The following is a 25379-nucleotide window of genomic DNA, read 5'->3' on the forward strand; positions in this document are numbered from 1 at the left end:
GCGACAACGTATAACTCCATCGACACTGTTATGAATCAAGACGAAGTTGTCAATTACCCAACAGAATTCTTGAATTCACTAGATTTGCCAGGAATGCCACCGCATATTTTAACATTGAAAATTGGTGTGCCTATCATTCTTCTTCGAAACATCAATCCACCACAACTTTGCAACGGTACAAGACTTTCGGTGAAAAAGATGATGAACAATGTCATCGAAGCTACAATTTTAAATGGGAAATTCAAGGGGAAAGATGTACTGTTGCCACGTATTCCAATGATCCCAACAGATATGCCATTTGAATTTAAACGTTTGCAGTTTCCGGTGCGAATCGCTTTTGCAATGACCATCAACAAAGCACAGGGACAATCGTTGCAAGTGTGTGGGCTAGATTTGGAGAATCCGTGCTTCTCACATGGACAACTGTATGTGGCCAGCTCACGCGTCGGAAAACCTTCTGATTTATTCGTGTACGCACCAGACAGAAAAACAAAAAATATCGTGTATCCACAAGCACTCCAATAAATAAATAGAATTGAAACGACACTTTGAAATGTTTTCCCGATGAAAATTAATAATAATAATAATAAGTTTCAGTAAAAATAATAAAATGTAAATTGAATTTTATCATAATGAGTTTGCTTGAATTTCCTTTCTCCTGAAATCGCAGCAACGCGCGACGGGTAAGCTAGTTATATTATATTAATCAAATTATACTAAAAAAATTCATACACAAGAATTTAATCACTATTTATTTATTTATGTATTTTTGAAATTTTGCAGATAGAAGTCAAAAGAACAATTAGCAGATAGTTTTTTTTTTTTATCAATCTTCTTCTTCTTTAATGCTGCCGAATGGCATTTGCGACTTCATATTGATATAGTTCTCTGTCTTGCACTGTGTGTAGAATTTGTTCTGTTGTCATGTGAAGCCAGGTGTTGATGTTGTCTAGCCAGGCCATTTTCAGTCTGCCTGGACGTTTCTTGCCTTCAATCCTGCCCTCCAGGATGAGTGGCAGTAGATGGTATTTTTGGTGGTTCCTAGTGATATGGCCTAGGTATTTGCATTTCCTGCTGATGATGGTTCTGATCAGGTCCCGGTCCGTGTGCATGTTCTGCAGGACCTGTGCATTGGTTATTTTGGCTGTCCACGGGATTTTCAGCATTATACGGTAGAGCCACATTTCAAAGGCCTGTAGCTTTTTTGTAGTGGCTGATGTTAGAGTCCATGTTTCTACACCATAGAGCAGGATTAGCCAGATGTAGCATTTCAATGTGTGTAATTTGAGCATGATGTTCAAGCTTCTGTTGGTAAGGAGTGTTTTCCATTTGGTGAATGCATGCCTGGCTTGTTCGATTCTGCTCTTGATTTCGGCCTCGTGGTTCAGCTGGTTATCAATGAGTACTCCGAGATACTTGAAGCGGTGTACTTGCTCCAACTTTTCGTTTTTTAATTTGATCGTGATTTTGCTTGGAGTCCTGCTGACCTTCATCACCTTTGTTTTCTTTTTGTTGATTCGTAGCCCCCATGCTTGGCTTTCTGTGTTCACTTCATTCAAGATGGTCTGTAAATCTTGTTTGGAATCCGCTATTAGTGCTGTGTCGTCGGCATATCTTAAGTTATTGATGTATTGTCCGTTAACTTTTATGCTGATGTTCTTGTTGGCCAGTGTTTGGTCAAAAATCATTTCCGAATAGATGTTGAAAAGAATGGGAGATAATGGACAGCCTTGCTGGACGCCTTTTTGTATTGGTATTGGGTCTGTCAGGTCATTGTCATAGCGGAGCCGGGCTGTTTGATTCCAGTAGAGAGTTGCGATAAAGTTGACATCATTGTTTTCGAGCCCAAGTTTTCTCAGTCGGTCAATTAGGAAGTCGTGGTCTACTGAGTCGAAGGCTTTCTCATAGTCAATAAAACATATGTATACTTCTTTTTGATGTTCATAGCACCTCTGTAGCAATATTTGTAAGCAGAAAATTGCCTCTCTGGTGCCTAATCCCCTGCAGAAGCCAAACTGTGTGTTTCTTAGTGTGTTTTCACATTTGCATCGTATTCTTTGCTGAATCATTATCAATCTTAACATCTTATTTTTTAAACATAAAATTTTCATTAAAACAGCATAAATTTTAAAAGAAAATTTTATTTTTTATAAATTAAATTATATTTTTATAATAAATTCTTATTAAAGAATAAAAATCACTCCACTGACAAAAAAGTGTGTTTGTGTTACAAGCAATTTTTTATTATACTAAATTTAATTTTTAAATTAATATATTTATTTAAATTTTTTCAAAAATAATTGCTTGCATTTGATATAATTTATCTACCTGCTTTTTTCTTTACAGTGATTTCTTAATTTTGCCTGGTTATATTTCATTCACAGTTGATGAAGTTGTGAGTATTCTAGCTTATAAATTAAAACAATTTTTTTTAGAGATTTTATAATAAATATAAAATAGCTGTTTAAAAATAACTGTACTTGAATAAATTAATAATAATTTATATATTTTAGGATTTAACTTCACCACTGACAAAAAATATTACCCTTCATACTCCTATAGTATCTTCACCTATGGATACTGTTACAGAATCAGAATTGTCAATAGCTATGGCTGTTAGTATAATTATTCAATACTGTTTTTATGATTTTATTATAATAATATTTAGTAATACAATTATATATATATATATATATTACAATCCATTTGTGAAAAAAATGCCACTTAAGATGTGGCTGTTTATGTACAGACTATAACTATTGCTCTTTAAACACAGACTGCTTTGCATAACAAATAATAAACTACACAAATCACTTTTTTTACTCTGCAGCCATTTTTATTGCTAATTCAGCTGAATTCATTTTTATTGCTAATGCAGCCATTTTTATTGCTGAATTATCAATAAAAATGGCTGCAGAGTAAAAAGGTGATTTGTGTAGTTTATTATTTATAACTATTGCACCATGTATAAAAAAGATAGAATTATTCTATAATCTAGACCAGAGTTTTCCAACCTTTTTGTGCTATGCCACACCTAAGCCTTTCTAAAATTCTTATGCCCCTCAACATATACGTTGAACTCTTTTGGAAGGTCTCTCGTCGTTGTGTTCGTTGAAATTTTTCTTGCACTTAATTGCCACACTGTTTTATTGTAACAACGATGAAACTCAATCTTTTCATCAAAGTCTTTTGCACTTTCCAGTCATTGCCAAACGTGACCTGGAGCACCACAACTCACGTCTGCCCATCTCGAGGTCTGGGCAAAGAATGTACTTTCTCCTCTTTCACCGGCCTCCGGGCTTTGTTCATCTCTTTGTTCTCAGTGGTTCCCAGATTTGTTAATCCCACCCCAAGGGAAAAGGGTCATAAAGGGAAGTTCTAGAAGGAAAGGGAAACAAAGAACAAATAAAATTAAAACTAACTTAAATTAATATTTACAATAAATATGGCATACAGCGGCTAATATAGTTAACTTAAACTCTGGATGAGTTTATTTTTGAATTGCCCCCCTTAACAATCAAATTGCCCCTCTGTAAGGCGTGGGCTCCACGTTGGGAAACACTGATCTAGACCAATGTTTTTCAACCACTGGTCCATGGATTGATGCTGGTCAGTGAAAAAATTTCATTGGTCCACAGAGAAATATTTGATTGTACTGATGCTGGTTTAGTTGATTATAGGTATTATTTAAATAGTAATCTAGTTACTACATGTACAGTAACTATAAATAAGCATTTATAAGTGTAATAAATATGCATAACTCATAGTCACATATAATTACTGGTCCATATAAAATTATTCATAATTTTATGGGTCTGCAATGAGAAAAAGGTTGAGAAACACTGATCTAGACAGGTTTTCTTTTTTTCTTTTACAAACAATCATATTTTTATGCATATAACCCACAGGAATTACTAGAACAAAACATAAAATCTTTTCATAATTTTTCCCATCACATAACCCATAATCCCTTTTCAAATTGTATTTTAAATACAGATAAATAACCTGCGGGTTATATGCACAAAAATATGGTAGTTTATTTATATATGTCAATATTCACTTCAGGTTCATTTGTTGAAATATTACATTATTTAATAACATATATATAAGAATGCTTTATATGAAAAATGTATATATAAAAATATACATACAAATGAAATTTAGAAACATTTTATAAATTACTCATATTCATTATGGCACTTACAAGGGAGGGTTTTTTCATGTCAGCCTTATATTTTAATAAATATATATCATTTCAATACAGGGAAAAATAAGACCTGTATTTTTTCTTTTATCTGTCAGGTCATCCATTAGAGAAAAACAGAGTTCTAAAATATTCTAAATGAATTCATATAGAAGTACAGTAATAGTCTTGTGGCCAGATTGGGCATGTTGAGGGATTAACTGTCCTGTCATGACATGCCTGTCATTCTGCTTATTGATTCTGCTTGAGGTTTTTACTTTTTATCATTTAATATAAATAAATGTAAAGGAAAAATACAATGTTTAAGACAAATTAATTGTTTACAATGAGCACATGAAATGAAGGAATTTTTATCACAATCTTGTAATTAATACTTTGTTTCAGGAAATGTAAATTTTATGTTGATAACATTAGAAAAAATTATGTTTTCTCCTAGCAGTGAAAGTGCTAGAGAAACTTATACTCAATGTAAGTGAACTCCAATAAAGCAGAATTTTGTTATTGGAATTGTGTTTATTATTTATAAAACTGATTATCTATTTTTATTTATGTTATAATGTCTTTAATTCTCTGTTAGACAATTTTATTAGTTAATTAGCACTGTTAACATAATTTTTATAAAATATTGATGTACTATTCTATGAAGGAAATAATAAATACTTTTATTTTTTCAGCTTTGTGGTGGTATAGGAATCATACATAATAACTGTACAGCTGAATTTCAAGCAAATGAAATAAATAAAGTCAAGGTGAAAAATATTAGAAACTACTTAACACAAATTTAAATCCAAAATTGATTCAAATATACAATTATTTTATAATATATTAAGTTTTTCAACTTTAAATTAATATTCACTAAATAAATTCATATAATTATGTTACAAGGCAATATTTTCTATTAAAATATTTATACATAAATAAATGTTTATATTGAAAATTAAAGTGTATTGTTAAAATAAGTTTAAATATTTTATGCTAATATATTTATATATATTATATATTAATTATTTAATTATATAATTTATAAATGATAAATGTTAATAATTTAATGATTGCTATAATTTTTCTATAATAAAAATATTTCTAAAAATTCTTATTTTACCATATTAAATATAAATATTAAAAATTAAATTCAAGTTAAGGATTTTGGAAAAAAAGATGCAGTTTTACAAATTACAGCACAATAATTTTATAAGTTTTAATAACTTTGGTGAAATACATAATTTGTCACTTATATTTTTTATTTTTATTTTAGAAATATAAACATGGATTTATTCATAATCCAATTGTTTTGAGTCCAAGCAATAAAGTGAGAGATGTTTTTGAAGTAAAAAAAGTTCAAGGTTTTGCTGGTATTCCTGTTACAGAAAATGGAAAAATGGGAGCAAAATTATTGGGAATTGTTACCTATAGAGATATTGATTTTATGGAAGAAAGTATGCTTGATCTTCCACTTTCAGAAGTAAATTGAATATTTTAATTTTTATTTCATAAGTTTAATTAAATTTTATTATTATAGTATTCATATATTGTATATACTGTACTTTTTAAGAAAAATGATTCTTCTGAGATATTTAAATTTTATTCATACTATGAATGTTCAAAAACAATTTAAAGTTTAAAATAATAGTAAATTGAATTTATTATTATTATATTATATTATTTTATATCATTATTATTATATAAAATTTTAATTCAATTCAATGTGAAATGTATTATGAATTACTAGTATTTATAATTTTAATCTTTATTTTTAAAATGATGTATGAATTTATTCATAATTCATAACTATATTTCTAACAAAATTTAAAATATCCATACAAATTAAACTTTAATTATAAAGAACATTGAATCTGAATGAATTCTGTAGTTAATTCCACTTAAACAGAAAATTTTAAATATTTTTTCTAAGATGATTAGATGGCTAGGTCAGCTTCAGTTACCTCTCTTCAGCACCTAGGATTGAATTTAAACAATCAAACTTAGGAATTTTTCATAGCAGTTTGATGCATTCTTTGTGTCAGATACTATATTTACTCTAAAGTGATGAGAATAATTAGAAAAAAAATTGTCATGTGCCTATCTGAGGACACTGAGCATTCAAGTTATTTAAACCATTTTTTACATTTTTACACTAATATTAATTTTTTTCTGTTACAAACTTTTAGTTTTATATGTAGTGTCATTGCAAAATTTGTTTTCGTATTGTTAGGCCCTGCTTATCTAGGTTTAAAACATAAATAACAGTTATAACATCTAAAGGTCCTAGTTTTGATAGGAAGCAAAACATGGTATGCCCAGCACTGTATTGCATTTCACACAAAATGTACATGACTTCCTTTTTCATTTTGGTATCTATTGTATCTAAATCATGTGGTGTCATCCCTTGGATGGACACCTAGTGATGGCCAACTGGTGGTTTATCCAGCCTTTCAACGTTGTTTCTTACGACTCATGCAACATCCTTGCAGTAAACCAAATATTATTATCATCCCTGTCTAGCATTAACTGTTGGTTAATATTACCAGTTTTTGATGTCCCAGCAGAAACTCTATACTTTAATGTATCCAAACTCTGCTTAACAGAAATTTGTTAGCGTTTACTGTTAACTTTTTCCAGTCTGAAATATATGCATAATGTACTAATTAATTAATAGGAAAATTCAGAAATGAGCTGTTAATCTTACACCCTGCATTTTATAAGACTCAGATTTGCACAATTCCAGCTAGTTTCTTGCGTTCAGCACCCCTATCGACAAAAATTTGAACTATTTTCTTTTTCTCTACCCAAAAAAATCCCCCTTTGTGAGAATAACTTTTATGCAAACTGCATTCAAATATACCAATTCTTTCAACTTTTATGAATTTTTAAACTATTTACAAACTTATGGGAAACCCTGTATATATATATATAACATCTGATAATCTTCATATTTTGATTCTATAGCTGAGAAATTAAATATGGCAGTGAATCTGTTATGAATTTAGTACACACTTACATTCATGATATACTTCATAGTATTATACATATCACTTGTTCTAAAACAGTGATTCCCAACCAGGAGTGCATGCTTGATGGTTCAGGGGTACACACAAAAAAAAAAAAATTATAATGGTGGATGCACTATAAAAATATTTGGATTCTACATTGAGGCTTTTGATGATGTCATGGCACTCAATGCTTAGTTTTAAATTAAAGTATAATTATATTTTTTACATTTATCTGTGTCCTTCCTGCCACATTTTTCAATTTAAAAATTTTTTTACATGTAATTTTACAGTACTGTATAATTGACCAAGGCACCACTGTCTGAGGAACATGGAAAATAAAACTTAGGAAAATGAGCTGCCAAGAGGGTATGCAAGTCGAAAAAGGTTAGGAATCGCTGTTTTAAAAGAATAAATTTATATACATATAAAGATGTATGCATATCCTCACGATCATAATCTAAAAAAGGGTAAGCAGCAAGTAAAATGAGACTGCAATCCTACAAATCATTCATTTACAACTTTCTATACATCTTCTTGTCCAGATAGACTCATGCCTCTTCTAGCACACTTCCTCACATTCGCTTTCTGCTCAACACCTTACATTCTTTTAGATACTTATCTACTTGTTTTAATCAAGACTTTCTCAGCCTTCTCTTATCAAGCTTCCCATCCACCTGTCCCATATATACTCTCTTCAGTTGTTCTTTCATTCTCTCAATGTGGCTGAACCATTGTAGAGCTGTTTTACAAACCCTTTGAACCACTCTTTTCCACCCCACAAGTACTGAATAATTGTCATGTATACCAAAGATTACTCTCAATAGTTATGCACATTATTATTCTCAATGCAACTGTTCCAACATTACATTCTGTTCATTTGGTACATTCATATGAAAAGAAATAATAAATATGAGCTGCCCTCATTGAAAGATACTAAGCAATAATGGATTAAAATAGTTATATGAAAATATGAAAGTTATATGTATATGAGAAACATAAAAGTTAAGGAAATGTAAATAAACATTACACATATAATTAATATCCAGTAAGAAAAACTACAAGAAGCAAATGTCTTCATCCATGTTGAATGAACGTTGTCACACTAACTGACTTTTTCCACTTGAATGCAGCTGTTAAAACAAACAGTTTGAACAGAAAAGTTTCACAGAATAGGTGATCCACATGTTAAAAGTGCAATGACACGAGAGAGGGAGGGGTAGAGGATTGTAAGATTAAACTTTATAGAATGACTTCCACACAGAGTCTACATCTCTAAAGTTGTCCACATTTTTTTGTGTCTTTGTAAATTTATAATTGTTCTAAATATCTAAGCCATTTTTTGTGGGAAGTGCTATGCAGTAGGCAAGCTCAGTCGAAACATACATCTAGGTCAGGGTCACAGGTGAAGGTTGATAATGCGGTGTTGGCAAGCCCTTTTATAACAGAAGTTTGATGTTCTTTGATGTGGGTGTTTAAAGATCATCCTGTATCATCCACATATTGTAAGTTGCAGTTGGCTCTGTTTATCAGTAATGAGGATAGTATATATGCCAGGTTGAAGGCATGGAAACAGCACAACTTGTCAGATTCTGCAAAACCTATGACCTGCATGTTAATACTGGTGAGCAATTGAGGGTTCAGCTGGTAAATGCTGTTTTTGAGTCCTATTAAGATGGCATATCTGCATCTCCTGGTGAGTCAGATTGCTTTTTAAAGACAAAGATTCCATCAGGGCCGGATTTACATAAGGGCATTTGGGGCCTGTGCCCAGGGCCCCCACAAAATAGGGGCCCCCACAAAACTGAAAAAAAAATTATGTTTAAACATAATTTTTTTTTCTATTACCGCGACAGCCTAGTGTGGCCTAATCATGAGGGCAACAGGCAGAAAAAACCAAACCCGGGAAAAAACCTATGAAACATCGGAAAATTTCGGGAAAAAATTTCACATAGGTATTTTTCAGTTAAATTAAAATAATTCGTTTTACACAATAAAATATATGTATGTTTACAATAACCTTATTTTTAAATGAAATTTACAACTTCCTAGTTCAAATCTAATTGAAAGTACAGTATTTTGTGTAAATTTTCTAAATCATCAAATTTGCCTACTCTTAAAGGGGGGACCCCCACCGAATTTGTGCCCAGGGCCCCTGGATTGGTAAATCCGGCCCTGGATTCCATACATAGTGGATGACACTCGAAGGGAGACAGACATTGAAGATGGGAAGATGCCTAGAACAGTATTGCATTAAGAAGGTAATTTTTGCTGTGGTATGGCAAAGCCAAAGGATTAGTTTATGATAATATTTGGCCAGTGAAGCCATGTATAAATTTTCTGTTTGAACTGTTTGTTTTAACAGCTGCATTTGAACTGTGAAGGTCAGTTAGTCTGATGATGTCTATTCAACATAAAAACATTTCCTTTCTTATAGTTTTTCTTGCTGGATATTGGTTATATGTGTAGTGTTTATTTACATATATCTAGTTTGAGTAGTTGAAGGAAACATAATGTTAGGCTTTAGAACATTGATAATTGACTTGAAGTCTTTTATTTTTGGAAGTTATGTTCATACAGATTTATCTGTAACTAGCAATGTACCTGGCATTGATTGGGCAAAAAAGAACAACAGCAAAGATTAAGATTATTAGATTATTTTGTACTTCTAACCCTTCTACTATATTATATTATAGTATTTGATTTATATTTACCAAGGTTATCTTACGTGAGAGTTTATCACATTGAGTGCCCAATCTAACACTTTTTTAAAAAAATTATTTAAATTGTATACAGTAGAGGAATAGAGAATTTTTAAAATGTATTAGATTGTTCGTTCAGTGTGATAAATTCTTACGTAAGATAACCTTTATAGTTAAATAGTTGATCTTACCTATTTGTATTGGGTGCAAGAATTAGGTCTCCCATTTTCTGAGGCTAATTAGAGAATTTTTAGATGGGTCTAAAAATATGTTTGGTTTCCAGCAAAAATGCAAAAAACTGCATCTAAAATAGTACAGTAGAAGCCGAGTTTTTCAGGGTAATCCTTAACCCTCCCCTCTCTCCCATGGGGGAATTTCAAAAAATTCCTTCTTAGCATGCATTCTCATGGCATACCCTATGTACCAATTTCAACTTTTAACTCCTTACCATTTGGGCTCTGCACTTATTATTAATATCATTATTATTATTATCTACCTATCTCGATTATATTATAATATTATAGGAAATTTTGTCAATACAGTTAAAATTGGAATAATTTATTTTGAAATAATTTTTAGCTTGTTTTATTCTATATGTTTTAATATTTTATTTAATATTTATATATTGTATTATTCATTTATATTATATTGTTCTATTATAGGTAATGACTAAAACACCAGATCTTGTTGTTGCTCCAGCTGGAGTTAGCCTTGTTGAAGCTCATGAAATATTACAGCAGAGCAAAAAGGGTTTGTTAAATTTTATTTTACAGTGATCAAATGATAAGGCTGGGATAATTATTTGGCTAGAACTTGGCTAATTAATTAACTAACTAAATTTTAGCTCAGTAGTTAATTTGATTGTATTATTAGAATAATTCAGGCTTAGTTGTCTATTTGTATTTATTTTGTAGTTTTACAACATTTTTTAAAGAAATACAATAATAATTAAATATTTTCTATACTTCTGACTTATTAAATTTTTTTAAGAATTTAAGTCTAATAAAAATATCAGTTAATATTACAAGTACACCATCAAATTTCTGGTACTTTTGATTCCAAAGCATTGCTGGACTAACCAGTTTGCCAGACCAACCATAGTCATGTATAATAATCTATCAACTCATCAACACCTCTAACCAACTAATTAGACACCTCCCATATTTCTAAAGTATTCATGGACTGCTAGAAATTTAAATAAATATTAAATATAAATTACATTTGACACCACCACTGACACATCTCTCTTAGAAGCTGTAGGTAGGATTAAATTTAAGCAAAATAAACTAAGAATATTACAGAATTGCACTATAATCATCAAGTGCAGTGTAAATAATGTAAAAAGCCCCTACACAAAATGTCATCTGTGATCACTCAGTAAACTAGTCTGGTGGTTATGGGAATTTCAAGTTTCCTCTTATAATTTTGTCCTGATTAAAGGATGTACCTGACCATCAGTTGCCAGAAATTTAGTGATGTACCTTTATTTGAAATAACACAATTGGAATCATTTAAATTTAAACGATTTGAATTGAGATAATTAAAATGATGCCAATGGATTAAAAATTTTTAAAAATTTTAAAAGCAATAAATAAATAAAATGTTTTTGTACTTTGTTCTTGATGAGTAGTGTTTAATAAAAGGCCAACTCTGCCATAAAAGTGTTATGTTTCTCAGGTGTTTATCAAGGAAGTGAAGATCCTTAATATTCGTCACGATCTTTACGATGAATCGTCTCGAGTTGGGTTTTGCGACTCGAGAATGTCCGTAAGATGGTTCGAGGAAAGCTACACCTCCACACTCAACAAGTAAATATATACAGTTTATTTACACAACAAATATTTACAAGATGTACAATGTTCAACAACATTACATACGCTATGTAACAAAGATGTGGTATCGCTAGTCGGCTTGTCTGTTGGGGACTGTTAGTCTCCGGGGAACTCAAGTCGCTTTTCCGGAGATGGCTCAACCGCGTGGCCGTCCGTCTCTGCACTAACCTTTTTCCGGAGGACTTTCCAAGAGGAGAACGCTCTCTCTATACACCTCGAAGGCTTACCTAGTGTCAGAGACCACCATGTATCCGGTCTCTTGCCCTTTCTCCTCGTTTTTCCGCCACCCTTCCAATTTAAGGGATCCTGCTGCGACCACCTGCGACCAATCAGTTCCTTCCTTTTTTGAGAGCTTCCAAAGACGTCCGCCCTATTTCTCGCCGACGTAGCTTACATTCACGTCCGTCCTTTGTTTACATTTTTTTCCCAAGCCGGCCGACACGTAGCACACACATTGACCCCTAAACAAAACCGCTACTCCTTTGATCTTTCCGGCCATTTATGGCCCCAACGCCAGGTGGTTCCAATTATCTCTGTCGCGTGGCTTTTCGACTTAGGACGCTAAAAGCGACCTTTACAAAGGACAAAGTGTGAAGACATTTATTTAGTGTTTCTTAAATTTTTTGTGAAGTTTTAAAAAATATCTTCATTAATACCAATTGTCTCTGTACAATTTACAGCAGGTGTAGGCATTTATGGCATTTGATTTATTTTCTTTCACAAGTATGGTGACTGTAAAGGAGTATTAATCCTTGTATTCTCAGAAATGTTTTTTTACAGATGTTTTATAGCTACATTATATAGACTTAAAACACAGAAATGATGTCACTACACTTTGAAACTTAATAATCAGCTAATTAAGCTTTAGATGAAAAAAAAATATAGTTCTTGACTATTTTATTAAGGTTTTCTCCTCTTTATAAACCTGTGAAATTTGGACAAACATTTCTGAAATTTCCTGTATACAGAAAGATAATCATATAAGACATATATTATAATAATAAAAATAATAGTAAAAAACATTATTTTTTAGGAGTTTGTATTTTATGTTTTGTTATCACTATAAACTTTCTGATACTGATATAAATCTTATATGAATTAAAAGAAGATTTATGGTATGAATTCAACATGTAGAAAATAATAGGTTTTGTTAAGGAATGAATGGTATTGTTTAAGTCTTATATTTCTGAAGTTTTACAATAAATTTTAAATGGATATTTTGTTTTAGGTAAATTACCAATTGTAAATGACAAAGGAGAATTAGTTTCTATAATAGCTCGTACAGATATGAAAAAAAGCTGGGATTATCCTCTAGCATCAAAAGATGGAAATGGGCAGCTTTTAGTGGGTGCAACAATTGGAACAAGGAATGAAGACAAATTAAGATTAGACTTATTAGTTCAAGCTGGAGTTGATGTTATTGTTTTGGTAAACTTTATAATTTTGTTTAGAGTTAATGTTTTTTAAAAATTAAATTTAGGTTCAATATATTTTACAGGACTCATCACAAGGAAATTCAATTTTTCAACTCAATATGCTAAAATACATAAAAGAAAATTATCCAAATTTAGATGTCATAGCTGGAAATGGTACATTTCATAATCTAACTTTTTTTATTTATCAAATATAGAAGTTCCTATTATAAAAATATAGTTATGTTCAAACTATTATCTTTTTTATTTGTTTACATTACATTAAATCAGACAACATAGTTTTTTTATTATTTTTATCACACAAAGTTTTATTTTATTTTTATATGATGTCCATTGAAAAATATTATTCACAGATAATTCATAATCAAATATTTTTGTAGCATTCTGTTTATTAATAATCTTTTTAAATTTTTACTCATTTTAAATTTGAAATTACCATATTTTCTCAATTCTAATGTCACCTTTTTTTTTAACATTCCCAGTCTCAAAAATTGGAGTGTATGGTACATTAGAATCAGTCACAAAGTCAACATAATGCAGCCTCATTTACCTTATTTGTTTTTCACCTTGCTTGACAATTTACATGTGATAAGATGTTGGTAAAGACATGGTACACATCCCTCCCACTACTTCAATTTTAATTTTGCTTTTGGTTTTGAAATGGTTTGATGGACTTTTGAACTATAGCAAGCTGAATTAATGATGTCCAGCAGATGAATCTCCTATAAAGCTGTGTTTAAGCAGTGTTATCCACTATGCTGAAGAGCATGTATTTTAGTGTGATACTATCTATCTAATAAATTTCACGTTTGTTTATACTGACATGAAATCTCTTTGTTAGAATGTTGACCATATAGTTATTTTGACTGTGATTTTGTATTGATTTACGGATTCTCTATACCTGATAATAGAGTCATAAACAAATACATTCAAAAATGTGAGCATCATGAAGCACTATAAACATGAAAATAAAACACTTTTCAAAATATGCATTTAGTTTGTTTATTAAATATATTAACTTTTTGTGGCTGCATTTTTGATATAGGGCTCACATTAAATTTACAAGCTATTTTACATTAATTTATGTGGGGAAAATTGTTTTGCTTAATGAGTGATTCGCATTAGGAGTAAGATTCTGGAACAAATTATGCTCGTTAAGTGAGTTTTCACTGTAGTTTCAGCTACTTAATCCACTACTAGCATTGAAAAATTTTTAAAACAATTAATAACAACTTGGTGAATTTATAGACACTTTGCAAATTCATCTATTTAATCCATAATCTGATAATAGATGAATTTGCCAAGTGTCTATAAATTCACCAAGTCATGACACCAAACAAAACAAGAAAAAGAAGACACGGTTTCAACAAAACAAATAAACAATTAATAACAAATAAATGCATCTGTACATGCTGTTTGTTTAAAATAAATATATTATAAATACATTTACTAGAGTATATGTTATGTTTGTATTACAGACATATTATTTCCATTATTTATCATTTCATTCTTAATTGGATTTGTAGGGAACATAACTTAGATTATTTGACTTATTTCTACATTCATTTAACATTAAACATATATTAAAAAATCTTATTTATAATTTTTAGTTGTTACTACTTCACAAGCAAAAAATTTAATTGAAGCAGGAGCAGATGCACTACGAGTGGGAATGGGATGTGGCTCAATATGTATAACTCAAGAAGGTAAATTTCTATTAATCATTGTGCATATTTAATACTTGTATTGAGCCAAAATTTTTAATAATTTCTTTGTATTTACTTCACTAAATTTTTCTTATAGTAAAATCAGTTATAGAAAGTTAATTATTTGAGAAATTTTTCTTTATACTCTAAATTTTGTATGAAAAAATAATTAACTGTTAATACATATATATTGTATTTTTTTGAATTCTCATTGTTTAATATATAATCAGTGTATCAAAATGTGAAAATTTAAGTATGTTTAGAACTATGTCAGTATTAAATTAGTTTTTATAATGAATGTAATGATGTAAATTAATTATCATCAAATTTTCCAAATAATTTCATTAATTACTTTGCAATTTTTTGATACAGTTTAAAGTATATAACAATTTAAGGCAGGGGTGTCAAACTGGCGGCCTGCAGGTTTCATGCAGCCCTGATGTGATTTTTCGTGGCCTGTGGCCACAATGCTTTGAAATTAAATAAAACAGCTTACAGATCAAGACTAACATAAACATCTATTTGCCATAATGAACATTGTTTGTTGTCAGTCTTTGAATCCAGATATTGGAAAACTAGGAGGAGTAAGATAGCACTGGCAAGTTTCCGGTGTAAACAATTGATTTTAGTTTTATAAATGTGTACATTAAATAAAATAAATGTTTAAATAAAAGTAATACTATAGCAATTTTATATTGTTGAGTTGTATTCACTGAACTACATAATGTGTTTTAATTGCCCTATCTATATTCATGCATTCTCACTTCAAATTATAATTTTAAGAACATTTGTAAATGTGAAGTGGCCCGTGTGAATCTTACCAGTTGCATTAATGGCCCATTGTTTAAATGAGTTTGACACACCTGGTTTAAGGTGTTCATAAATTTTATTTTTATTAAATACATTTTATATATAAATTTATAAACGTTAAATTTTCAATTTAATATTAATAAAGATTTTCATAAAATCTTTATTAATGTTAAATTCATAATGTTAATCTAAATGGATCTATTATGCATGACATAAAAATGAATTCATGCTTCAAATTTGTATTCAAATAAAACTTTTATATTTCAATAAATCATCTGTATTTAATTTTTATTTTATTCACACATTTTTGATTTTTGATTTCATTCAGACTATTTTTAATAATTTGCTGTAAAAACTTTAAAAAGTTTAATAATAACTACAAATATAAATTAAAATCATTTTATTAGAATTCTAAAATATCAATTTTTAAATATTAAACTTTCAAAATTTTGATGACAGTGAATATAGGAACATTTAAATTAGTGGGATTATCTTTCAGGAAAGATTTTTTTAATGATTTAATTAAAGGTTATTTTTTTAACATAGGCATCAAAGAGCATTAAAATATTTTTAAATTAGTAGAAATTAATAATAAATCTAATAATAATGTATATTACATGCTCATAGGCTAGGAAGAGAAATACAATACTGATATATTATATTTTATATGCTACAGATTTAATATATAATATACAGAAATAAAATATTAATGGTTAAACATTAAATTTGGTTGGTAATAATAATAAAATGGTTAAACATAAATTTCTTAAGCATTTTCTTCAGTAGATTTGAAAAATGAGTTTGTTAAATATCTATAGATATATGTAACAAAACTCAATTAATTTTTTTTATTAAATTAAATAAAAAATTAAGTATTCAATAATTAAACTTTATAACAGTATTAACTAACCATAATTATTTTTATAGATTGTAATCAAATTTTATACATTTAGAAAATTATTTTTAATGTTTTTAATATTCTATATTTCAAATTTTTCTTTTTTTTATATTTAAAATGTTAACATACTGTATTTTTTGAATTTTGTATCTGTTGTTCTTTTAACTACAATCTTTCAACAGTGCTAGTGTATTTTCTAAAGTAGCCTCAGGAAGACCTTTCATTAAGGTCAAAATGCTTGCAGTAAAGGTAAACATTTTGTTGAAAGCATTAATTGTGTTTATTTCAGACATTGGATTTCATCACAAATTTTATTTCAAGAACAAATTTTAGTAACTTTTTCTCAATTACTTTTCACAAAAATCTAATATAGAAATTCATAAAAAATTAAGTCTGATGAATTATAAAACTGACTTTGACTAATACAATTTTTATTTTGAACACAAAAAAAATATCATATTAGCCAAACCTCAACTGCAGAGTCTATTTATTTTATCATATTTTGAAGACAAAATATAGATAAAATGAATAGACTATGCAATTGAGACATTTTATCACTTTAAATGTATAACAAAATATCAAATCATTGTGAATGCTAAGAATTTTATTCTCACATTACTTTGTATTGGTAATCAATATTCATTATCCCATTAAAAAATTTTAAGCAGCTAATTCAATAATTTGAATTTGTTTTGCATTCTGCGACATATAAAGTGCTTTATTGGATTGATACAAAGTTTCTGTAATTTTCTAGGGTTTTATAGTACAACATTTATTTCCAAAAACAAAAATAGTTTATTGAAGAAAATTGCCATTACATTCAAACATGCTCTTCCTTTAATTGGGCAGGTTGCATATTTCTTCTGCAGGTTGCATATTCCTGAATAAAACTCAAACTGTTTTGATCCAATGAGCTTTGCAAGTGCAATTTTTATCTCCTCATCATCAGTGAACTGCTTTCCATTCAAGAAGTATTGCATATAGCAGAAAAGATGTCAGTCAGATAATACAAGGTCTGGACTGTATGGGAAGTGAGGGAGAACCTCCCAGCTGATATCAAGCAACTTCTGCCAGGTCAACCTTTACATATTTGGTATTGTGTTGTTATAAAGAAAGATCTTGCAGACCTGACCTCTGCAATGGCAGTTAAATGATGAACTATGATGGACTGGTCTCAACCAAGTATCTTGCTCATTCTCATGTCATCAGACATGGATTAGTTTCCACCAGTTGCCACAGCTTGTCATCCAGTAGGACAGAAGGTCTTCCTGAGTATGGCCTATCTTCAATTTCATATTGCCCAGCTTTAACTTTATTAAATCAATCATAGATTGTTGAGTTAGAGACAACATTCTTGTCTAATGATTGCACCATATGGCAATAAGATTCAGCTGCTTTTATACCAAATTGATAATTGGAAAGTGCACAAGTGAATTTGGTCACAAGAAAACATTTGCAAAGTTGACATATTTAAAACATTGGTATTGCCACAATGAACATCTTTTCACTTACGACTGTGCACCTCAACATTTTCATTTACATAGCCCACAAAAACCTCTAGATGCTGTCTCTCCTAGAATAATTTTGAACATTCTAGAGAGGTCTAGAAAATTCCAGAAACTTTTGCATCAACTCAATAGTTATTTGCAAATGCTCAATTAATTGCTATGAGAATGTATATTTTCCTAAAACAGGATTATTTAGATAAAATTGACATTTTTGAAAATAAAGCTTTGTCATTTCTTTGTTGGCTGTTAAAAATCTGCTGTAAGCAAATTTATTTTTTTTTTTTTGTAGTTAACAATATTTTATTGGCTCTTAATTCAGCTCATCTTTATAGTCATGTCTTATTTTAAGAAATGCTGTCATTTGTAGATTTTCATTCTTCTGCTGTCTCAATGACATATTAAATCAATACCTTTTTATTATAACAACATTATTTTATCATCCTAAACTTCAGAAAACCAAAAGCATTCAATTTAATATTTTCATTATGGTGGAAATAATAACAACAAATGTCCAAAGCCCATATCTAATTGCTAACAACTAAACTGGATTTTTTTTTAAATCTTATTTGTTGGGATGCTGTATTATTATTATTATCTTCAATCACTTTAATGCTGTTAATCAGGTTGATTCTTTCTCACAGCTCATACTATCTAGGTTAATGATGTATAATTTTTATTGTAGTAATTTTTAAATATTATGTGACTGCAGGGTCGGCACCTCTTTGATGCCTTATCAGGACTGACACCAGTGTGTCTTTAAGGACAGACACAGAAACCTTGATGGCTGCTAATTTCGTTTTTGCATGAGTAGTTGTGTTTGTAGGTACTTAGGCTCAAAATGGAGCCTGGTCTGAGACAACCAGAAGAAGTGAATGCACTCCACTGCAAGTTTAACAATTAACAATATCTATGCAACTCTGTGCATAGTTAGTTAAGATGCTTAGCAAGGTGCTAATTTTTTACATATAAACTATAGTCCCTGACTGAGAGAGAGTTTACAAATCGATCGCACGTTGGTAAATATCTAAGTAGACATTGGTTCCTTGGGGAATCAGCAGATCAATGAACTGCTGGTCTGCCAGGTTTAGAAGAAGTTTTGATGAAACGAAAGGGTGGACGTCTTTTTTGTCTAGAGAGGACAAGGGTGGCGACGGCGTAAGTAGTATCTGAAACAGGATCGGGCATGAACACCAGTTCAAAGGGTAGCGAACTGACAATGATGGCGAACTATGATGACAACGAACTCCTCCTTTTTATTAGGGGTCCTTTGTGGGTTTTTCCTATGACCTCATTAGGAATTATTATACATCAGGCCAATAGTTAAATTTCGAAGGTTGGTTCTAGGTGTGTCACCTTAAACAAGGATGCAAGTCCGTGGGAAAAGTTTTAATCATATCCTCTATGATTTTTTCTCTGAAACATTTTTGAAAAAATTTTTTGTCAAGTCCAGGCTCTCACAATTACATATTTTGATGATGTGTTTGTCGATGTAAAAATAAATAACACTCATAGTGCACTTTTGCTTATATCCCAACATGATTATAATTATTTATATTTTCTTTTTGGCAGAAAATTAGTTTTTTCTATGTGTCCACTTATGCTCATTCCTCAATGTGATTGTAATAAATTATGGTGGTTTATTTAAAAGTACCATGTGATAATTTGCCAGAATAACATTTAAAGTGTACTTATGCTTATACTTCAGTTCTTGCTGGTTTCATTTTATAATTACTCTCATATCACTGAAGAGGAGCTAAGATAATACATTAGCCCAAAATGCATATGTAATATTTAAGTTACTACAATCTTATAATCTTCTGTTTAAAAATTTTTAATTAAAGTCTATTAGTAAAATTTATAATGAATTAATTAATTAATATAAATTTTTACAATTAGTTTAAAAATTATTATTTTAGTAGTTGCAGTTGGTCGTCCACAAGCTACTGCAGTATATAAAGTTGCAGAATATAGCAGGAAATATGGTGTACCTGTGATTGCTGATGGTGGTGTACAATTTGTTGGACATATAATTAAAGCATTGGCACTTGGTGCTTCAACAGGTAATAAGTAATATAATAAAGATTAAAATATGACTTTATCAAAATAATTTTTGATGTTAAAATATAATCCTACTATATATAATATAACAAATTCAAACTGTAGTCTGAATTTTATATTAGAGATAACAGGTTATTTAAAAGCTACAGTAACTCTTGTTATACATGGGATTTGTTTCAAAACCTCCAGTGGATGCCTGAAATTGCAGATAGTACCAAACCTTACATATAGTATGTTTTTTCTATACATGCAGTAAATACTTATGATAAAATTTAATTTATAAATTAGTCACAGTAAGAGATTAACAGTAATAACTAGTAATAAAAATTCCGAAGCAAAAAAAAGTTCTCTCACATGGGTTACACACATTTTTACACACGTCACTTTGTCCTACGTGACCTCAACTTGGGCCAATCACCAAAATATTTCCATATCTAGTCTTGAATTTCATTTATCTAACACCATTCTCAAGATTAAAAAAAGACAAATGGACAGACAGATGACAGTGGAAATTTTAGGTCTACGATTTTTTCAAATTGCAGCCCAATTACAAATTTACATAGTGAGTCACATGTGCAGGAGCATAAATAGTTTTATTTATCTAAAACAAATCTATTTATCTAATATTAAAATTATAAATGAAGTTTTATAGTTTTGTTTATTACCATTTTGTTATATTTATGTTTTCACTCAGAATATTTGTATATATCACTGTATTTATTTAATTATTTTATTTTGTATTTAATATTTTTTTTGTTAATTATTTATTCTTATTTTCTATGTTTTATTTAATATATTTATGCTCCTGCACATGTGATTTGATATGTAAATGAATAATTTTTGAATGTTTTTAATTTTAAATGTGCTTTTCCTGTCATATTTATTAAATTCATTTATTAAATATTTATTAAATTCGGATACAAAGGTTCAAAAAGTGAGTACTTATTTAATACTGGTATTCAGACTTGAAGATTTGGTTATTAAATTCCTTTCTAGAACCTGAAAGCTGTTATTGTACATGATCGAAAACGTTTGTTTCATTAATAAACATTCTATTTTTTACTGGATTTAAGGTTTTTTGGTATTTATTTCAATTTTATTTTATGAAATATATTTCTACAGTGGCATACTGTCTATGGAAGCTGTGGAAGTGCCACTTTCCTTGTATTTTCTAAAATATAAATACATGTTCTGTGATTATTTTCATATTTTAACATGCTTTGAATTACTTAAAACTAATATTTTATTATAACTGCATTATGTATTTTATTACAAATTTATATACATTGAAAAACAAGGATAAGATTGCAATGATAAGATTTAAATATAAACTCGTGTATGCATTATTCCCAATGGAAGCGCTGTATTGTCGAATACGGGATAGCTTCCACGACAAAAATATTTGAATGGTGTAAAACAGCTAGAATATGGCATTTGTACATAGATAATAGAGGGATAGAGAGGTACAGAGCACCAACCTCTCGTGGTTTAGCTGATGGATGCTACACACTAAAATATCGTATAACGCTTCTAATGATTCCATCTATTGGCCACTCGTAGGGAACTATTTGATTAAGTGGATTGTTTTAAGATTTAAAAAGTAAAGAATATTTTATATTATTTTTAGGTACGTTTTTTTACAAAGGTATATTTAATTATAATTACATTGACAGATTTTCAGACATAAAATCTTTAGAATTTTTATCACTTTTAGATGTTAATCATTTTAAATATTATGAAAAACAATTTTCTGAAGCAAGTTTTAATTTTTTAAATTAAGTAAATTTTTTGGAGAATGTTTTGATTTATCTAAATTACATAGTGAATTGCAATATTTATATTTGTGTCCAGACTATATTGAAAAGTCACTCTTAGACATAAAAAAATATTATAATTAAAGATGATCTCAACAAAGACATATTAAAAGAATTATATGATTTAATATCATTAATTTTTATGGCACCATCTACAAGTGCATCTGTTGAGCGCAGTTTTTCAACCATGAAGCAAATTGATACGTTTGCAAGGAACACTCAGTCAGAGGGATAGATTGTCGTCACTAGTGTTGCTTTCAATAGAAAAAAGATTTTAAATACTTTGATGGAATGGACAACAAGCAATTTTTATGATAAAGTAATTAAGAACTTTGCAGAAAAAAAATTGCTGAATAGAATTAATTTATAAAAAGTAATAAAAACAAGTCTTATATCTTTGTTTCATGTGAATTATCTATTTTAGAATTAAAATAAATAAACTTTATTTTTGTCATTTCCGGTATTTGTTTAAAAGTTTTATGGAAACACAGCTTCCCTATTATCAAATGTCATGCACTCCACTGTATTTCTACTTTAAAATTTTTTTTTTCAGTTTTGAATTTTTTTTTAATATTATGTGTGTATGCATAAAATAAAACATAATATCAAAATATTTTATTTTATTGAACATACATTTAAAAAATGCAAATTATTGTAAAATTTATGTATTTGATTATATGTTATAACAGTTATGATGGGATCCATGTTAGCTGGTACCACAGAAGCACCTGGAGAATACTTTTTTTCTGATGGTGTTAGACTAAAGAAATATAGAGGCATGGGATCATTGGATGCAATGGAATCAAAGCAAGGTCAAGGAAGTCGTAATAGATATTTTCAAAGGTGTGATTATATTAATAATTAGGACTTCTACTGTAATTAAATTGATATGTTAAGTAATATAGTTAAAATAATTAATTAGATAATTAGTAAAAATAAATTTTATTTTTTGTTTTCAAATGGAAAATTTTTATAATTAAATTATCTAGCATTTAAATTTTATTCAAATATGTGAAATTTCAGTGTAATAAGTTAGACAATATGATTAATTTGATTTTTAAAGAAATGCATAATTAAGTAATAATTGTTTATTTATATTTTAAAGATTATTTGGTTAAGATTCCAAAGAATAATAGTTTATAATTATAAATTTTGTCATTACAAAATAATTATTAATAAATTGCCATTCAAGAACAGCAAATAAATATATATTTTCAAAACTTTTTCAAGCATCTTTAGGCTTTAATTCAATAGTTTTGAAATTATAGTTATGAATTACTGTTTATGTATTCTAAATATAGAAAAACTTTTTACAGAGTTATTATGTCATCTTTATAGATTCCAGAACAGTAAAATCTTGATTTAATGGACTAATTCAAGAGAGAGGGGGTTTTTTTTAAAGCTGAAAAGTATATTAAATATAATTCCATTATATAATGAATTAGGTTTTCCAAATGCATATGTTAAAAACTTGACAATTCAATTTAATTAACATTGACAAATTGGTTTTTACTTATGTAGATATGTTTGTATAATTAAAATTAAGTATGTATGAGAAGTTTAATTTTGCAGAAAAGTTTTCTATATGTATTATTGTTTATGTACTCAACACAGTTCTGAGACTGTAATAAACAAATTTATAATCTAAATCAAAATAAATAAACAAACATTTTTTGGAAAATACACTTTATCAGTGGTGTCTCTAGAATTTGAAAAATAACCCGTTAATTTAATTACGTATAAAAACATTTTTAAAATTAAGAGTGTGTTAATTTTTACCTATGACATACAGACTGCAAATTTTGTGTTAAATCCAGTCTGTTAAATTGAGGTTTTGCTCTAATGTCATAATTTATAGGACATACCTGGGTATATTCATGACTAGGATAACAAAGTTTTAAAATTCACATAAACTGGACACGAGAAGTTTTCTTTGTTATATATGATACATATAAAACTTTTTCAATATAATTAACAATAATAAAAATATGCCATTATATTATTAAATAAATTTTAGAGACAAAAGTTACGCAATTCTATACATCTTTTAATACAAATTGTATGGTAAGGATTATTAGATCACTAACTGAAAATGCTTAGTAGTGCATGATATAAAATTTATTGAAGTATAAAACAAGAAAATATGTTTCAAACACATTATTAAGCTACACAATAAAGATTGTAGATTGTCAGACAGTTTTTGAATTTAATAGTACAAAGAGAAGTGTAGCTTTATCACTGTAGAAAAATGTAGATTATATCTTATCATATTGTCTATCCATATCAGAATACTTTAACATGTATGGTTTGGTAGTTTTTTATGGTTTACTACCAACACTTCATAGAATAATTTTTGTTTATTAAGCAGATTTTTTCAGTAATAACTTTTCAATTTTCAAGGCTACTGTTTATTACAATTTTTTTAGAGTATCTTCCAAGATGATAAAATTCTTTTAAACACAATTACCTGAATTGACAATAAGCTTCCATATTTCGCAACAGTAAAGCATTCAATGTCCAAAATACAAATGTTTTTGGGCTCGTTTAGGGGCCATCTTCATGCTTATTATACAAAAGATTTTGTTTCTAAAGCTGAAGATTCTCAGTTTTTTAAAAAATATTGAATATCTTTCAAATATTCAATAATTTTTAAATTTTATTTTATATTCAAAAATCTCATCCCAGTTGATTCAATCCTGATTAAAGAAATAATTTAAAAATAAAAATTAAAGCTATTAATTGTATTAAAATCAAATGTACTAAATTAAATTTAAAAATAGAATTTTCAATCACCAATTATCACTATATTCTTTTATTAAAATAAAACAGTGTATAATAATTAGGATGAATTAGAAGAAATTTGTTTTTTAAAAATAGTATTTTAGTACTTTTTAATTATAGAAATTTTTACATTTTGATAATTTCATAATTTCAATTATTTTTATCTTTCAAGAACAGTTTTAAATGACATTTTAAATTAATAGATATAAAATTTTTATAATGATATACAGAAAAATATTATAGTGACTAAGATAAATAAACTAATAAAAATCTTAAATTTACTTTAATCTTTAGAAAAGAAGAATCTGTACATGTTGCACAAGGTGTATCAGGTACTATTATAGATAAAGGTTCCATACATCGATTTGTACCTTATTTAATTAATGGCATTAAATATGGCTGCCAAGACATTGGTGCTCGAAGTTTAAGTTCCTTAAGGTTTGTATTAACTTCATTTTGCAGTTTTAATAATTAATTTTTAGTGATCACATTTCTTGAAAGTAATCAGTTGAGTTAAGATTCCTGCTTGCTTCCTGTTTAGACTAAACTTTGTCTTTTTCTCTGTATATCTTATGGCAAAAATATATTATTGAAAAACAAAAAAATAAAATGATACTTGTGTGGCCATTTTAAAAAAAGTAAAGAA

The 25379-nt window shown here is 28.7% G+C and overlaps 1 protein-coding gene across 3 annotated transcripts in view; it reads left to right on the forward strand.

Annotated features, from left to right (window-relative positions):
• The window catches only part of LOC136977917 (inosine-5'-monophosphate dehydrogenase 2-like), a 55150-nt gene that overhangs the window by 10797 nt on the left and 18974 nt on the right, over positions 1-25379 (forward strand). For 2 of the 3 annotated variants that reach the window (XR_010881147.1, XM_067273528.1), the window contains exons 2-12: positions 2347-2395; positions 2514-2615; positions 4879-4953; positions 5460-5666; positions 10556-10643; positions 12954-13153; positions 13224-13314; positions 14769-14864; positions 19997-20140; positions 22642-22795; positions 25028-25171. Coding sequence is in view for 1 of the 3 variants with exons in the window: in XM_067273528.1 (XP_067129629.1) it covers positions 2347-2395; positions 2514-2615; positions 4879-4953; positions 5460-5666; positions 10556-10643; positions 12954-13153; positions 13224-13314; positions 14769-14864; positions 19997-20140; positions 22642-22795; positions 25028-25171 (1350 nt within the window). In the remaining 2 variants the exon portion in view is untranslated. The remainder of the gene's footprint in view (positions 1-2346; positions 2396-2513; positions 2616-4878; positions 4954-5459; positions 5667-10555; positions 10644-12953; positions 13154-13223; positions 13315-14768; positions 14865-19996; positions 20141-22641; positions 22796-25027; positions 25172-25379) is intronic. The other variant, XR_010881148.1, reaches the window with a different exon arrangement.

This window comes from Centruroides vittatus, unplaced genomic scaffold (genome assembly GCF_030686945.1).
Source record: "Centruroides vittatus isolate TY-2023 unplaced genomic scaffold, ASM3068694v2 contig_482, whole genome shotgun sequence".
Taxonomy (NCBI): Eukaryota; Metazoa; Arthropoda; class Arachnida; order Scorpiones; family Buthidae; genus Centruroides; species Centruroides vittatus.